We start from the raw sequence: 18431 nt of genomic DNA on the forward strand, positions 1-18431 counted from the left end.
TGCAAATGCAGTAATGGCAGACACTGTTCTTCCAGAACCATTTGCCCTACAAGAAGGCTGTCAGGCAGAAGGCAGTGCCCATGGCAGCCTCTGTCCTCACTGTTTACAGGTGAAGTTGTTATACACATATGAAGTAGGGCAGGGACACCAGTGTTGTCACTCAGTGACTTTCTCAGCAGCATACTGGCCCACTGTCAGCTCTGGCAGCTGTTTTTTCCTGTTCATCCCGTTATCACCCCATTGGAGCAGAGATAGGCCATAACATTTATTAAGCATTTGCATGTAATACTACATTTTGAGAGGAACTTGAACAATGGAACAGAAGTCTTACAGTAGGAAGCTAAAATGTTTCAGTAAAGACTCCTTTGTCCCAAACCTCTGGAGTCTTTTTGCTATTAGTTTCACAGGTAATAAAAGAAAATTATGTGAGATGGAAGGCAATGACTAATGCGTTGGGGATAATACTTAACTATGCTGGTCCTGGCAGGGAAAGAATGAGTTACTGTGAAGGAATCCTGGCTTTCCAGAAGGTTCACTGCCTTCCTTTGTATTTTCACATCAGACACTCCCATGAAGGCACAGTGTGACAGGCATTTACAGCCAGCCTGTCCTACCATTGATGGACGCACTTGCTCTAGGACTATACAGTGGCAGCTTTTGCATGACAGAAGCATTGTTTACACTGGAAACTAATTCTTTACTATATGTGTATTTAATATTAATTCAGATACAGGAATTGAAAAACCTGACTGATGAAATGTAGTTCTTTTATCAAGTATCTTCTATAAATGCAATGAAAATATACCACTTCTGCTGTATTTAAGAAATAATTGAAAATAACATATGCCTTTTAAAGTTTCAACTACCAATACAAAAGTATTCACTCAAGGACCTTACAGAGGCACTTCCATTATTTCCCAGTGTGTGTTTCCATGTTGTTTTCACTGAACTTCTAATTCAGCAGAATTCATTCTGCATAGAATCCCAGGTTACTTTGCCTGCAGACTTATAGCACCAAAATGCACAAGGCTCCACCAAGTAGAATGTGAGCTGTTGGGGATTTTTTTCCTTTCTCTGAAAGGAGGTGCAGCCATGGAATTAGTGAGATACTGGTTACTTGATGGCTGAACACAAGTTAAAAGCAGAAATAGAAATCTGCTGGGTTATATCCCATATTACATACAAGTTCTGTAACTATTATGTGAGAGAGGGTCTAGGTTTGCTTGGGTTTGATTTTTTTTAAAAGTCTCATGTTTTCTAAACATGAATTACAGCAATGAAAAGGACTCCCAAATTAACTATGTCATGCCATTTCTTCAGAATATTTAATGCTTAACTGCATGTTGTATTTATATTATACACCTTAGCTGAAGAAAATGAAGACACATACACACACCATCCAATTGTCCTTTTATATTTTTATTCGGTGTTAAGTAACTCCACAAGAAAACAAAATCAGTTACTCTGGTGTACGTGAAATCAGAACAATACAACCACTTGAAGCAAAAAGTAGAAACAAATTTCAGCCCAGGAATGGAAAACTGATACTTCAATGCTATGGATATGCAATGCGCTTCATCCCACAGTGCGGTTCAGCGTATGCCAACCTTTAATGCTCTTCTTGTTGTTATTGTTGTTGGTGTGTGTTTCTATCCATATAGAAAAACTAAAAACCACACTTCAACTCTCACTGAAAGCCTTAGAGCTTTAGCCATTAAACTATGAAAACGAGTAAAGACAATTTGTTATTGCCCAAGCTCAAGATAGGATTTTATTTTCCCCAAAGGTGCTGGAATCATTACATGCCACAGTGTAACTATGAGCAACACCTTTGTTACTTTTGAGCCCTTTCTTACCAAGGAAGAAGCTCTAGCCAGAATTAACTGAGCTGAAGTTTGTGTTTGAAATATGTCCACTTGGTCACTTCCTGTTCTCAAATGAATTCTATTCCATTCTTCACTGTAGTGATTTGAAGAATTTGTGTGTAAAGTTCTTTTTTCCTTTCATGTTACAGTTAACTAGTTTCAGTGCAGGTGCTAAACAACCTCTCAAGGAAGCTCCAGAAGAAAGTAAAATATATAAAATCTATTCAAAGTCTGCAAATAAATTAAGAAAAGAAACTGTAAAGTGTCAAAAGATTTGCTGTATGAATACAAACCCTAAAACATAGTCTAAGAGGAGGACCAAAAGAAAGTCCTTGGATAAGGGCAACCAAGCCAGTTTTAGTAAGGATCTCACCAAAAGCTTGCACGAAGACCGGCATGGTTTCCCAACCACGTATTTCAATTCTTACACTGTCAGTTGAATAAAGGCAACAAAACCCAGTTACTCAGAAAGCATTTCTAGCGCAGAACATATTTCAAAGGCAGTTCAGCTCACATTTCAAACAGCTATGTTTCTTGTGAGGTTTATTGCCTGTCAAAAATAATGGTGAAGCTTTTCAAGTCAGTATTGGACTTTCTGCACTTCCTGGTGTTATAGACATGCTGCGATCGTGTAGACTAGTTAGTTGTTGTCATTTTTTTAAACTAGGAGTTGTTAAAAACTCAGAATGTTTAGTTTTGCAAATATTGCTCCTCCTGGCTTATACATTTTGCATAATGTGTTAAAAGCAGAAGGAGTTGATAGTCTTGTACAGATGCAACTTGACAATGTATTGACTTTCTAAATTAACAAAAGAAAATTTAAAAGCAAGTCACATAAAGCAACAATCACTACTGCAATCACACATGTATGTTGTAAGTCATCACCTTCCCTACCCCCACCCACCACACACATAACTTGCCCCACACATTCTCTCAGAAACACAAAATGAACTACGAGATTTACTAAATTACAGCCACAACAGCAGCTAACTGCAGCAGCCACAGGATTTCTTTCAAGTGAAGCACTGACCCTTTGCATTTAAAACATTGAACACTGAGCATTTTAGAGAGTTTCAGTCATTCAGGCTCAAGTTCAGTTACAGGATGCTTTTGCAGGTTACATGAATGCCTTCATCTGCAACAAGACAACATTCTCATTACTCATTAACAAAATTCACAACAATCCACACATCACCCCATTGGTTTATTATTTTTGGTGTTACTTTTTGAACTTCTGCCCCACATTGGCAAATTGCTAAAAAGGACAAAAAAAAAAAGAAAAAAAAGGAAAAAAATAAAACCCACATTGCCTCCATACCTACAAAAAATCCTTGGCTTCTCCAGTTAGCAAAAATACAAACCATGGTATCCTCAGTGTTGGTTTGTGGGAGGGGGGAATCATAGGATAGAAAACACAGTTTCTGTAAGTCTCTAAAGCACAACCCTGTTGTTCCTACTTCAAAGTTATGAGATTTACTGAATGAAGACTGGACAAGTCATTCATGCTTTTCTCCTGCATTCAGAAAGGCACTGATAGATTACAGTGTTAAGTATTTATCTCCCAGTTCTTAAAGAACAAAGCCTAATGTGCAGAAAGCTGAAGTCTCTGAATAGCAGAAGTAGTTGTAGACACTGCGATGCTAAGAAGATCGTAATAGTGGTAGGGCTACAGTTACGAAAGAAAATAACTGCAATTAAGATGCAAAAAAGCAGTGGTACTACTAAGACAAGCACATGCACATCCATTCTTGATTTGACAACACAATCTAGTCTAGTTCAAATAGCCAAGAATTTAACAGTATTTTTTGGGAAAAAAAATCTTCAACAGGACAGCTGTGTCCTCATCTATAAAATAAGCAAGAAGAGAAAGATAAATACACATCTGAATCCATTAACTGAAGAGGAAACTCAAGTTGTTCTTTTAGAGCTACAGACCCTCAAGAAAGATAGTTTTCCATCTCATGTTACTTTTCAATCATCTGCTCTACTCTGCAGTTTTTACAGTTGAGTTCGAGAAAAAAGCTCCTCCTCACATGGATCAGCCCATTCGCTTCCACCTTCTGAAGCTGTGTCTTCAGAGCTGGAGCTATCACTGGAGTAGATCTTCTTCCTGAAGCCATTTGGTTTTGTCTCAGCATTTATATCATCTGCACATCTTGCTTCATAAACAGAAGAAACCTAAGGATTTAAACTGACAGTGTTGATGGGGAACAATAAAGAACATGCTTGCTTTTCTCTGGGCTGGGAGGTTATATGGATTTTTAGTTGTCCAAGAGAGATACCACGATTACAGGGCAAGTCCTCCTCATTCCTGACTTAGTCCACTATGTAGAAAGGACTGCAGAACAGCAGGGAAAAAAGGTGGTGCTTTTATTATTTTTTCCTATTCCTTAATTTTAGGATTTGCACAACACAGCAAGAGAATCAAAAGTGAACTCAGGATGTATCTTTATCACAGTTCATGTTAGAAAAATTACTGTAAAAGTTATCTCCGAAACTTGATAGTAAGTATTAAATAGTAGGAAAACACAGCACAGATCTGACTAAACTTCAAGCAAATGTATTTTAAATATATTTTCATCTGAATGAGTAAAGCCATAGCAAGCATGTCACAATGCTAAACTAAGCACTATCATCACTCGGAAGTTTAAAGGTATATCAATAAACACATGTATACATGAAATTTTTTCCCTAGAGAAAAAACCAGAGTTTTTTTGCTTGCAATGAGGACAGTATTCAGCATACAGTATCTTTATGTCTTTATTTGCTGGTCCTTTCTGCCCTCATAGTGCACTTCAGCTCACTCTACACTTACTGAAATTAGAAGTTGAAGGTAAAGAAGACTCATGTTTAACACTCATGACAAGCAAATGGCAAGCATTCCCAAAGGAAACTGGCTTTGCTTATCTAATAGAAGCACAGCTGTTGGTACAAAGGGTTGTACTCCCCAAAGTACAACACCCTGAGGAACTTTTAGAAAGATGCTCAAGATGCAGAGGACATTAAAAAACAAAGTAAGAGAAGAGAAGCTTTTGAAGGTTTTTGCAGGAATTTCATTTGAGGGTAGACTGAGAACTGTGATGAAAGGAAAGATGCAGTAGCCCACCCTTATAAAATAAGAAATAAACTTCCTCCCCCAAACCATTGACAAACTTACCATATTAAAATCTAAAAGATGTTCATCATCATTGGATACTTCCTTTACATCTGCAAGTTCTCCTACACCATTCTCTCCCTTGGCATTTGTATAGCACTCTTATATTGTTTTTGTGGGGGTGTTTCAGATGCAAAGGAAGAAAAAACAGAATTGAGGAACACTGTTATTTACATTTACCATAAATTTCAGCATCCAGAGATGTATTCTTGGAATTCACATTCTATGCCATGTAAACTCTGTGCTTGTGGGGGTTTTTATGGTCTGACACCCATAAAGAAATCACCATAATATCTCATGGAAACTTCATCAAATCCTACCTGAATAACTAATAGTAAAAGAAGAAGCTACTTAGTTAAGGAAAACACCTAAAATATCAAAGAACAAGAATGACTTTTTTTATGATAAATGGTTCAGTACATTTTTCAATTCTGATATTGCATTGTGTTCCACATCACTCCTATTTCTATACCCATACTGTGTAGACTGAAACAGTAGCCTGCTCCTCACTGAAACTCAAGAACCCCAATTGATGTGAATGGCTATGATTTCTACTTACCAGAGTAAACTTGTATATATAACATCAACATCTATCATGTAGATAGATACATATGGATCACATGCATCAACACCCACATATAAAAAGTACCCATACTGAAAACTGGATACAGAAAAAGCTTTGTGGAAGAGTAATGTCAGCTGTGAGGATCAAGTCCCGGTCTTGTTTAAAAACTGAGTTGCACAGAGCAAACCGTGGCTCTGCTGTCCCTGACAGACACGGTGCTGTCCCTGACAGACATGGTGTTGTCCCTGACAGACATGGCCCTGTCCCTGACACGGTGTTGTCCCTGACAGACATGGCGCTGTCCCTGACAGACACGGTGTTGTCCCTGACAGACACGGTGTTGTCCCTGACACACACGGTGTTGTCCCTGACAGACACGGCCCTGTCCCTGACACACACGGTGTTGTCCCTGACAGACACGGTGTTGTCCCTGACACACATGGTGTTGTCCCTGACAGACACGGCCCTGTCCCTGACACACACGGTGTTGTCCCTGACAGACACGGTGTTGTCCCTGACACACACGGTGTTGTCCCTGACAGACACGGCCCTGTCCCTGACACACACGGTGTTGTCCCTGACACGGCGCTGGCCGCCAGGGGGCAGCCCCGGCGCCGCGGCTTTGCGGGGGACCCCGGTCCCCCTGTGGGAAGACTGACGGACTGACTGACGGCTTTGGCCAACGTGGCAGCTCTGAGCACCCATCTGCTCCTGCACTGGGCACACTTCTACACCTGGGAGTGAAGTAAAAGTTAAAATGTTCTCGGAAGTCACCCAAACTGTCCTAAACACCAAAGTAAGGCTGTTCTGGAACCAGCAACACAGTTTTAGTTGGTTGCGCTTAAAGGTGTGCTTCAAAAATAATAGCTGACTAATCTACTTTCAAACTACTAAGGAACCAGGTCTCAAATCAAAACTTTCTCACCCTGAGCCTGTACTAACAGAAAGCACCAGAGATCCTGTCAATTCAGGATACTAATTCAGAATGGTCTTGTTTAGCTTCTTGCTTTGGAGACAGAAAAAGTTGAATTGGTATGCGGGCAAAAAATGCTGCTGGGATTCTTGCCGGTCCACTGAAAACCTGGCCTTGAGTCAGTTGTCAGATGCTAGGCATTCCTGGGAGTGCTGGAAGCACACCTGCTATGGTCACGAGCAGCCTGCCTACTAAGACTGGACTTGCTCTCTGTGCAGGACAGAAAAATTCCCAGTCTGTCAGTGTGAAAGGAGTGGGCAAGTGGCAAATCCCTCTCCTTCCCAGCCTCAAAGAGATTCCACACATTCACTGAATAACTGGCACATTATTTATGCACACCCATAAAAGGTAATCATCGTGTTTTCGCATTCTTATAGACTTATCTACCTAAGAAGTATTTTTCAGGATGAAACATTAAAAAACGTAATAAAGTGTTTTCACAATCAGAGATTTCCTGTTTATTTAATTTCAGGCTTTGGAATTAAGTAAATATGTGTAAATGTTAGGATTATTTTAAAACCACTTTCTTTTAAAACCAATTTAGAATCATGGTAGAGGTCTACTACAAGTGCAACTGAAGCATCCCAGTTCTCTCTCAGATGAGAGATTTTTTTGTGGAAGCTTACTGGTGTGGGTTTTTAAAATACAGACAGTAAATCCAATTCATCTGCAGCAATTCTAATCCGTAACAAGGAGCATTTCATTCTAATATGGTTGCAACAGCAAGTTAGTTCTAACAGGCAGAGGTGCTTACCTTCACATTGTGACGCAGGAAAAAGGGGAGAATAGAGCGCCTTTTCCCACCAGCATTGCTTTTCCTGGCTGCCACTCATTCTCTGCAGATTAGTATTCAATATAGGAAAGTGTTTAGACAAGAATCACACTTCATTTTGCCATAAATAATATACTTACATGTAGAGGAGGAAATTCTGGTATTACAATGAATTTTCCTAAGCCTTACAGGTCACACTGCTCAAGTTGTAACATTAATGGGAAATGATTGTCAAACTACAGTGGAACATTCATTCTCTGAACTCTTACAGCCAATATGAACTCCATGCTGGGGCTCATACTTTGCCCATACAGAGTTACAGAAATACAGAAAACAATATTTTAATTCCAGCCCTACACTTTAGAATCTAGAGAGCGACCCAAGAGATAGAAGTACAGTGACATGTTAGCCAACATGACAAACAGTTCATTGTAACACAAGACAGAGAAGAACAGTGGACAAAAAGTGGCAAAATTTCATGTTTAAAGTTTGGGAGGATGAATTGGCAGAACAATTAATCAATGGAAAAACACAAAATTAGAGAATTATGTGTCAACACGAGGAAAAAGAGGTTATGAGGATGATCAATGATTTGTCTTTATGGTAGAAGTAATCCATTCACTAAGACTGCCAAACTTCTCTCCCTTTCCCCATATTTTAATGCTAGTTTAATTTTACCAGAGGCCTTTCCTTATGACATTGATGGACATGGCTAAAATACCAAGGGCTTGCCACAACACACATGACCCCAGTTTCAGTGCTGTCCCTCAGGTAACCCCATTAGCTTTCAAAAGATTATGCCACCTTGTAACATCCTCTATAGATATTAGAATGATTCAAAAAACAAACAACAGTGCAAATGCCTACAATAAACATGAACAAATGAGCTTCAACACAGACTTTCTAGCCAGCTTCCTCCTCAGTAAACTTGAGAATGTTTAAATATGCAAGATTAATAAGCATCCTTTTGTTCCTCCTTAACCTGCTGTAGAACTACACACCCATAGAACTTAAACTGACAAACACTCACTCCTTAATAAAGAGAAGCCCCTCTCAAACCAAAGGAGTGACTCAAGAGTGCTGTATTTAGAGACACGTCCTAGATTCAACTTCTTTGAACTTATCCATGCTGGTTTCCTGTCATAAGACCCAGGAACAGTCTTTTTGGAACTACCCTCCAAAAATTCAAACCCTTAATTCCAGAAAAAAAAATTCTTAGGAACTTAAACCATCGGTTGGTGTCCTTTTTCAACATTAAAAAAAAAAAAAAAGGCAGCTCAAGGGTATAAGCAGGACATAGTAAGAAATATGTGCATTTACAAATACATTCAATCATGGAAGCCTCACTCTGTGCTGATTATAGATAGAGGCATCTAAACTCCATAGGCACAATGTATTATTAACTTCAAAGTCTCTCCCCTGCTGCTGTCACACCTGCACATGGGATAAGCTGCATGAACCTCAGCAGGTACTGGCAAAGCCAGCATGAGTCTGGCAGGGCACAAGGAGCTGCAGCAGCTTTGCTTCCCAGGCTGAGGCACCAGCAGAGCTCAGCCCCTGCTCTGGGATGGCTCCATGGCTGAACCAGCACTGGCTGCTTCAGCCGCCCTGTGCTTCCATCACAGCCCTGACACCTGGAGAGCTGGGGCAGCTCACAGAGAGCTCCCAGCTCATTGCTGAATTTCTGTTTGGGAGGGGATAGAGGACACTTTTAATGTCCATTTTATACACTTGCAGAAGAAAAGTTTTTCCTACAGTTGCTGAAGTGTTTCCTAGAAATGCAGTCTCACATTGTGAAATTTTCTGTGAATTAAAGAGACACTCCCAGTCAGGAAATAGAAAATACCAACTCCCAAATAGCTTGAGTCTACCTTCCTTTGTTGGCAATCTTTCCTTTTGAAAATAGGATTTTCAATTTATGTCTCTTTCTCCTCCTCTTTCACATGTACTCCTATACACTTCCAGTGTTTTATGAAAAGTTTTATTAAGTTTTCTGACTAACCATCTAAATAGCTATTATTTAGAATGGTGATAATAAATATTGTGACTGGAAGTCTCTCCTCTCTGAAACCATTCATATTCATGTTACTTTATTCTTAAGTTAAACTCATAGACAGCAAGGCAAAACCAGCTATAATGCTGTTTGGCTCCCAGTTTTGCTGCAGGTCAGAGAGAAAACTGATGGGTTTCCTTTCTGGTTTTAAAGCTAGGCATAGGGTAACTGAGGCTTCTCCCAGACTATGAGATACTAATTGGAAAACACCATCAGTGACTAGCTGTACTGCTTCACAACACTTGCTGACAAGGATCATGGCTGACAAGGGTAACAAAAGGCTTGAAGAATGTGAACAGAATAAACACTAAAGCCTCAGTATAGCCTGAATGAATATCATCAGAAGTGTTACAACTGACAGAAAAAATCATATTAATCTGTAAGCAAATATTTCTTTGAACCTGCTCTGCAAGCCCTTACTATCAGGAAGAATACAACACATGAATAATTCAGAAGCCCAAGCAGTAGGAACCCATTGACTCCCATTCCAAAGCATCAGGTCCTAATTTTAGTTCAACAGTCACCAAGTGAAGATACACTTGTCTCAAGAAGCCAGTCACAAATGAACAAAGGGAGCTGAGTCTAGACTTTATATTCTTCAAACCTATTTGGCAGTAAACTCATTGTTGAATTTTACTGAAAATATATGTGGAAAGGACTCTATGACATAATCTAGCCTCTACTCTTGCACAAAGCTGGAATCCACTACAATGTACTATTCCTTCATTCAGTCTCATCAAGGCAGAATTTCCACTGCTTTCCTAAAAAATAACTGAGCCTTACAGTATGCTCCTTGTCTGGTTACAATTCTCATTCCTCAATTTCCCTTAGTGTGATTTAAGGTAATCACATCCAGTTCCTCTGTGTTTACTGGAGCCTACAGAGAACACAGCTTTTCCCTTATCTCCTCTAACTATGAACATGGCTTCTGCAAAACTGCTGCCTCTGCTCAGAGTCTCTCTTTTTTGACAAAAAACACCCCCAGTTCCTTCACTCTGTTTTCCTAAGTAGTGACCTTTGTGTTTTTTGTGTTTTCTCCTCAAGACATCCTTCCTCATACAAGGAGCCCAGTACTCCAGCACAGCAATTCTGCTCTTACAGAAGGGTATTCCTGTTCAGAGATCTCCATGTTGCTGTCTTTTGCAGTGTATCATTCCTGATATACACTAAACTATGATGTATTTGAAAATGCTTTTCTGTTTCACATCACCTCCTCAACTGTCACTCCTCCCATAGTGTTAGGAAAGAGGGTTATTATTTTCTGTAGAAATTTTAGTTGTCCCAGCAGTATTGCATTTTATGTTTCAGATGCTGTTCAGATTTAACAACTTTTTGATTCTAATCCTGTCTTCCAGTGTACCTGCAGACCTTCCCAGTTTGTTATTATCAGGGATTTTCATAAACATGCCACATACTTAAAAAAATAATCATCTCTGTTGTCCTCTAGTAAGCCACTGACTGTTATTGTGAGAGTGCAATCTTTCTCCTAAACTAATACTTGGAAACTTCCTGCTACTCACTCATTTGGGCCATTTACAGTTTACAGTACAGTTTAGGCAATTTAAGAGGGTCATTGGTTCCATTTTCCCTCAGTTCCATTTTCCTCTTTAAAAACAAGATTTGCTTCTTTAAAGATTTTCTATCTTCCATGTGTTTTCAAACAAGTAGGCTTTTCTCAAATTAGTTGCTACTCTTCATGATACTCAGGTTAATACTGCAATGACTCACTGAAACAGTGTAATATCTGTATTTTCATAAAAAATGACAACAGATGCACTAATCAATACTTTGGATGTTACATTTTCATAGCTTTCCAAGCTTGTTAGTTCTGTTTATAAAATATCTTTCTGTCATCTTTCTGTTTCTGATTTACTTCTAGAATTTCAGGTGTACCAAATCTTTTTTATTTGCTTTGTTTAAACCTTGATGTTTTTCCCTCATGATTTTTAAACTGTTATTGTGAACTCTATCTTTTTGAAGTTGTTTCATACAATCCCTTCAATATCTCTGCAAAATAATGTTCTCATAATTAGAAAGTTAGAGCTTAAAAGTCTTTGTAGGTGTTTTCATCACCTGCCATGATCAGCACTTACCAAGAACTATCTGGCCCAGTCCTGTCTTAGGTAGCCCCCAGATTATTCACTATTTACAGTCAGGCCTTTGCTTTGCATGTGGATGACTCTACACACTCTTTCTCCACTCGATTTCCCTGATTTTAAGGCACACAGTAGACACCTCCAAATTTTGTCTCCCCCTTACCACTACCTGGATATATATGAAAGCTTACCTTCTACCCTGCTGACCTCATAACCAATGTTTATAAATCATTCCTCTTCCCTTCCTCTTTGACAGCCCTTTCTAAAGGCATTATGCACTTCCACTGCATTACTCCACTCCAGCACAGAACCTCACCAAATCTCAAGGCCAATTCAGTCATGTGATACACAAACACCGTTTTTGACAGTAGAATTTCCTCATCCCCAAAACCAGTGTCTCAGGCAGGTTCAGACCCTAAAACCCCAGAGGTCCTTTTATTTATCTCAAGGACCAGACAGGATGAGCATTCTTTGAGCACACCTGCTGGACAGGAGCCCATATAAAATGTGTTGACAGGAGGTGCAGTGTTGGTATATTCACAGGCCATTACCTGGTGTGTACTTACCCATAACTCCACAGCTAAACAGTAGGAGCATTTACTCAGAAGAAAAAGGACTGTAGTTTGTGGGGGGGCAAGGGAGCTCTGTTTGTGGGGTTTTATGTAGTTGTGTGGGTGGCATATGCTGGTGGTTTTTTGTAGAGGTTGTTTGGTTTAGGCTTTTTTTAAAAATTGTTTTGTTGGTTTCATTTTGTTGTTGGTTTAATTTTAGTTTTTTTTAATCTTATGGCTAGATATATAAATATCATTCATGTTTGAAAAAATTCTGCAGGAGCTTTTTGCAAATTCCTGCTGCAAAATACACTGTAATTCTAAAACAAGTGCTCTAATATAGAAGGTAAGAGGGAGGAAACTGAACCAGATTCTCCTACAGTCTTGTTCATAAATAGGAGGTATTCAGAGATGTGTGCTTCCACAGCACATATATAACTCAAGTTTAAGTGATGCAAACCAGAATGTGTTACTATTACACTGTGGTTCATATTAGTATTTTCACATTCATTATTTTTGCAAAAATACTGGTGGTACCTCAGAACACAACTCAAACTTTATATTAGATGACTGACTTAAACAATGACTTTCATTTCTGTCCAAAGTCAAGCACAGAAACACAGGAAGTTTCATTTTAAAAAAATCTTTACAAATATTGATCTATACTAATAAATCCACACCACAGTGCCTGTTTTTCCCCCATGCATGTATGTGTGCAGTGTCCATGAAAAAAGTTGCTCCTAGACTGTCCTAATTCTAGGTATTTTATATTGATTTAGCTTAATGGTCATGAAAATAAATAATATCACTCTTAAAAGAAAAAAGCTCACACACATCTTTTACAGACCTTTAAGCACAATAAGAAATTTAAGTAAATACTCTTGAGCCCAAAAGCCAATTACCTTCAGACTCCAACTACAGGTGCTTAGAAAAGCCTAGAGTGTGCACACACCTTCTGGAGACATGGCAGACAGAGGGGGACAAGTTAACCCAGGCAGTCTGAGCTTAGGGGGTAATGAAGCTCCCCAAGCCCCCCAGGAAGAGCTGAATTGCAAACCAAACTGGAGTCTAGACTGCTGAGAGGGTTGTTGGCCCTTGGTATTTCTCAGTGGTTTATCACTTTGAAGCTATGAAAATGCCTACAAAATCATGTGACCTGAGCAAGGGAAGCAGTAAGTTTTCCTCTTGCAGTAAGGAACTCAAATAAAATGAAATACCAGGGCTTTCTGAGCACTGCTCACTACCAAAAGACCTTTTACAAGCCTCAGAGCTACCATAAGCTATGGCACCACTGTATATAGCAGCCACTTACTAGTTACTTGAATGGATAAGTGGTTGAAGTGAAGATGAGAATAAGCAACCTCACAGAGCATTACACATCCAGAAAGAAGATCTGAAAAGGGCTGGAAGGAACTTCAGGCTCTTGCTGCCACAAATAACTGTAAAATCACTTGTTCATTCATTATGCCCTACTGCATGATGAAGTTACATTTCACTTACTCCTGGTAGAGGCAATTCCAGAATCTGTTCTGACTTAGACTGTAAGTTCATTAAGTTTTTTGATGACTCTTTCTGCAAGGCCTGCCACAAACACAGAAACCTCCCAAACTCCAGTAAAGATTTCAGAAGCCACTTCTCTGTTAACTTAACAGAGCTGCAGGAACCAAGATGTCTAGAAAGGTTCTGGAAAAGTCACAAACTTGATTCTCTTGTGCAAGCAGCAGATATCAGCTTACTGATGCTGGGAAAAGAAGCAATTAATTTAAAGAAGGATGAGAGAAGAAACAAATAAGAAAGAAGGAAAACAAGAAAGTTTGATTTTGTTAAACAAAAAGGTGAGCTTTAGTTTTAGCAAGAGAAAGGTTAGCTTGCCTATGTATGAGTTAATGTTTCAAACTTATAACTGAGAAATATGCAATTGCTCAACACAAGCTGGGTGCAACTCTTCAGTTGAAAATGGAAAAACTTCCTCCAAATGTAAATACTACAATTGCTGAGTATGTGCAAGAGGAGGCTGAAGAGGAAAAGAAAATGTATAATGTAAAGAAAAGAAAATGTAAGATGTAACTTACAGCTATCCAGACAATATCTCTGGGCTGGCCACACATCTAATTCATTCTGATAGTTAAATGTTTCTACTCAAGAACAGAGGCAGCTCACAGCAAGAAAAACTCAGGGTACTTTTGGCTAGAAAGGATTTTTTATCTTGATTATTACTTAACTTATGGCTACTATTATCAGAAAGAAACCTCTGAGCTTAACCCACAGTTATGCTGAGGCTTTCTTATGGTACTGTGGTAGTGAGGGATATTTTGCATCCACGTTTTATTTCTTTTTGGCTCTATGCTGACAATTAAGCCTTTTTACAAGTCTTTCTTTGCTGAAGTTTACATCCAGTAGTTCAACTCCAAATTCTTCTACTTGGAGTATACTTCTATATTGAAAAGACTGACTTCAGAACTTTTTCTTCAGAATTTCAAAATATGTTTGAATCAAAATCAGTAATATTTCATTACTCAAAATTTATGCACATTTTAACATTTTATATGTAAATCAGATAACCTAGAAACCTAAGGTAAACAGATTTTTAAAGTCACATGAGTGTACACATGCATATATTTTTAAAGGTATGCAAGATGACACCAAAATACCTGAAGATGGCTAATTTTTCACAGAATCACAGAACGACTGAGGTTCAAAAGGAACTCTGGAGGTCATCATATCCAACTCCCCCTGCTCAAGCTGGGCCCAGTAGAGCAGGCTGCCCAGGACCTGGTCCAGATGTCTTTTGAAATCTCCAAGGATGGAGATTCTACAGCCTTCCTGGGCAACCAGTGCCAGCACTCGGTCACCCTTACAATTAGCAAGTTTACTCTTATGTTCAGATGGAACCTCCAGTTTCTCTACAAAACTGTATTTTCTAAAGATCTATACAATCACAAACATTTAAACTGAACTGTCACATGACAAACTGCTGGTTATCAGCTGCCAGCTGCAAATTCTGTAATTTTATATATCCACATACCTCTTCATGCTCTCCTGAAGAAACAGGATTATCCTCATACGTGGGGAAATGACACCCTGCTTTACAACTGCAAAACCTGCCAGTCTCCTCACGTGGCTCCACTATTCTGCAGTTTACTTTGGAGCTCTCCACCACTCTCCCTTCTAGAGATTCTTTCATACTGCATTCTAAACAGGGATCTTGGTTTCCTACTGGCAACATGCCGGCCGACTCTTCTTGGGAATCCAACGATGTCTGTGCACTCTTCTCCATTCCAGACTTTTTTAATCTGGGAAGGAATTTTCCAGATTCAAGCTCTGATTTTCCATAATAATGCCCTTCTTTTTCTGCATCTTCTTCCAGAGGTTTGAGATCTGCTTGCGGATCCTCAAATACATCTACTTGGGGAGGGACAGCAATACCCCCCTCATCTTTTTCCGACTCAAATTCTGACTCGCTTCCACCACCTGGAGAAAGTTCAGATGCAGAAATTGGGCGAAAGTGAGTCCTGGGAGAAATCCGTATAGCCCTGTACTGCGTTCGATCCACACCACATATCCTGGGGTGTAAAACCTCACTGTCTGAATCAGAGCACAGAATCGACTTAGGTTTAAAACTAGGGCTGAAGGATGCAATTCCTTCTGGCTCAAACGAACACTCTACATGAAGAACTTGTGAAAATGGATTGTTCAGGTCAAAGGAAGAGAATGAGTATTCAAGCCCTGGTTCTTCGACTTGAAAGTTCCCACAAGCTCCCAGTAAGTCTTCATGGAAGATAAAAGAAAAACCCTTATTTAATCCATTATCTCCACTCTTGGATTGCTCGTTCTGTTCAAATGACACAAACGGCCTCCATAATTGCCTGTGCCCAGGGGCAAAGCTATTACCTGGAGTCATAAAAACATCTGTGCCAGCTATTGTCACCACATCGGAAGCTGCACACTGCAGTAAGCTCCCCTTTGAGTGACCAGGTGGCACCACTGCCCATTCTCCATCACTGTTAAATGTTTTGAGCTCCCCATACACACCACCAAGTATAAATGAGTTTTCTTTATCCTGGTTAACATCCCAGGGTTTTGATGGTGTGGTATAGTCACCACCATCTACTTTTGATAAATCATTTGAGACAAAGGCTCTCTTCTCTACATTCTCCTTTTGACCTTCCCAAAGGTGATACTCTGATCTTTGCACTGCTTTATTGGGTTCCTGGAGGGTTTCAACTTTTGCTTCTGTATCCAAACAGCAGCAATAGTTATTTACATCAGTTGAAAACAATTCATCTTCTATTCCTTCTATTTCTACCATTGCTGCAGAATTTCTGTCTGTCATATTTGTCCAAATATCTTTAATAACCCCTGAGCTGTAGCCATCTCCATGTGGACTGCTTTCCCTACACCCTTGTGTAGTTTCATAGTCTTTACTTTCTGCTTTTTGTTCTAGCTGAATACCACAGACAGATTCTAGCTTAGATTTCTTTTTGAAAATCAAAGTGGGCATTTCTCCTAAACTTCTAGCTTGTTGCTGGCAGGTTTCTTCTGGCAGAAAATCTAGAATTTCTTCATCTACATAATTCGAAGACACTCTAGGAACTACATAATTAATATCTTCTGCATTAAATTGCGTGGATTCTTCATATGGAATATTTATAGTCTCATTGTCTGAACGTGTTTCTTCCGAGTGTGACCATGGACTACAGGTTCTTGTTGAAAGATTAGAACAGTGTTCATTTTCATCAAAGGCACTATTTTTGGTCCATATTAGCAATCTAGACTGTGTTTTCCCAAGAATATTAGCAGTGCTACTAGAATCTGCATTTTCATTTCCCAAGTTGAGTGTTTCAAAAGAAAATGGTAAAACAGAGTTACTGCATTGCACTTCAAACACTGAAAAACAAGAGTTTATACCAGACCCTTCATTAATATCTGAAAAGAGCTCTTGATTGCCAGCAAGCATGTGTGAATTAAGCATTGTGCTGTCTAGGATGGGGGAGAATCTGATCGGAGAATCTCCTCCAAAACTTTCCCCATCTGCATCACCAGAACTAGAAGATGAACAGCACTCCCAAAATTGAGCTAAATTACTAAGATCTTGCAAGAACCACCCTTCAGCACCAACAGAGCTGGTCGAATCAGTCCATATTGCACTTTCCCCTTGCAACTCCATTCCATCTAACACTATGCAACATTCTGCCTCAAAATCAGTTTTTTCTTTACTCTTCTGTCGAATCATATTTAAAATCCGACTCTCCCCTTGCATCGTATCTGAGGCACCAGGATCCAACATGGATTGATCAATATCCACTTCATAGAAGTGCGTTAGTTCTGACAGATGAACATCATCTAAATACTTGTCGTCCTCTGGTTGAGAACATATTGAGGTCCCAGTGAGGTCAATATCCTCATTTAGAACTGCAGGCATTTCTACAAAGTGACCATCGATGAAAGTACCTGCTGCGAGGTATGTTTTATGAGTATTATTGTTGCTAATACAAAGACCATGCACTGATTCAGACAACTCTTCTACAGCCTCTGATGTTACTCCACCTATATCTTCTCTGTTGCGGTACGTAGTCTCCAGCTTGCTTTTTCTGCTAAGAGGAACAAAGTACTCCGTAATCGGCTCAGTATACCACAAGGGCTCTTCTTTATATTCCTTTTCGTTTCTACTGTCTAAATACAAATCTTTTCCATCACTACCACCAGCTTCTTTTCTTCCAATTTCTTTTAATGGCCTTTTACCTCTTTTGCACAGTTGTTTGATGGACCCGCTGCTGCTGCTGCTGCTGCTTCCGCTGTGGACTTTTCTATCAACCTTTTCACCAGATTTCACTGACAGCCTGCTCTGCCCATTCCGCCCTTTTTTACTCCGAACCTCTCTTGTTTTGTGTCTCACTTTAATACATTTCATGGATGCCTTGTATTCACCTTGATTACCACTAGAACTTGAGCCAGCCTCACTGGATCCTGATGACCAGGAGCGGGGACGCATCTTCCCTTCAGATTTATGTCGGACTTGCTTTTTGTACAAAACAGGCTTCTCCTCAACGGTGTTGTTACTGAACTTGTTTTCTTTCTCGTTTTTACTCTTCTTCTGCTGGGTTCTTTCCTGTACAGTGGCAGATACTTTATTACTTCGGTCTTTAGTTACTTCACTTTCACTATTGCAGTCCTTTGGAGAAGATGTATCCGTGCTAGTTGGTGGAACAGTGGATGAAGATGAGGAGCTAGAGTAAGAGCATACTTTGGATTTATTCCATACAGTCATAATTTCCTGCAGGCAAACTGGCTTTTCAGAAAGAGGAGGAAATGCTTCATAGTACCTGAAAGCAAAACAAAAGGGACATTTGGATTGTAGAGCTTCAGATAAGTATTAAAAATCCACAGCAAAACACTACCAGT

General features: G+C 39.5%; 1 protein-coding gene across 4 annotated transcripts in view; it reads right to left on the minus strand.

Annotated features, from left to right (window-relative positions):
- Positions 1-1398: 1398 nt before the first annotated feature.
- Positions 1399-18431, minus strand: part of KIAA0232 (KIAA0232 ortholog) — a 64466-nt gene continuing 47433 nt past the window's right edge. The window contains exons 6-10 of one of the 4 annotated variants that reach the window (XM_058804198.1): positions 15055-18352; positions 7312-7393; positions 5023-5120; positions 3899-4043; positions 1399-3000 (exon numbers count right to left, since the gene is read on the minus strand). In XM_058804198.1, the coding sequence (XP_058660181.1) occupies positions 2963-3000; positions 3899-4043; positions 5023-5120; positions 7312-7393; positions 15055-18352 (3661 nt within the window). In that variant the 3' untranslated portion in view covers positions 1399-2962. Of the gene's footprint in view, positions 5121-7311; positions 7394-15054; positions 18353-18431 lie in introns of all 4 variants that reach the window. The other 3 variants (XM_058804199.1, XM_058804200.1, XM_058804196.1) reach the window with 3 other exon arrangements.

Source organism: Ammospiza caudacuta, chromosome 4 (genome assembly GCF_027887145.1).
Source record: "Ammospiza caudacuta isolate bAmmCau1 chromosome 4, bAmmCau1.pri, whole genome shotgun sequence".
Taxonomy (NCBI): domain Eukaryota; kingdom Metazoa; phylum Chordata; class Aves; order Passeriformes; family Passerellidae; genus Ammospiza; species Ammospiza caudacuta.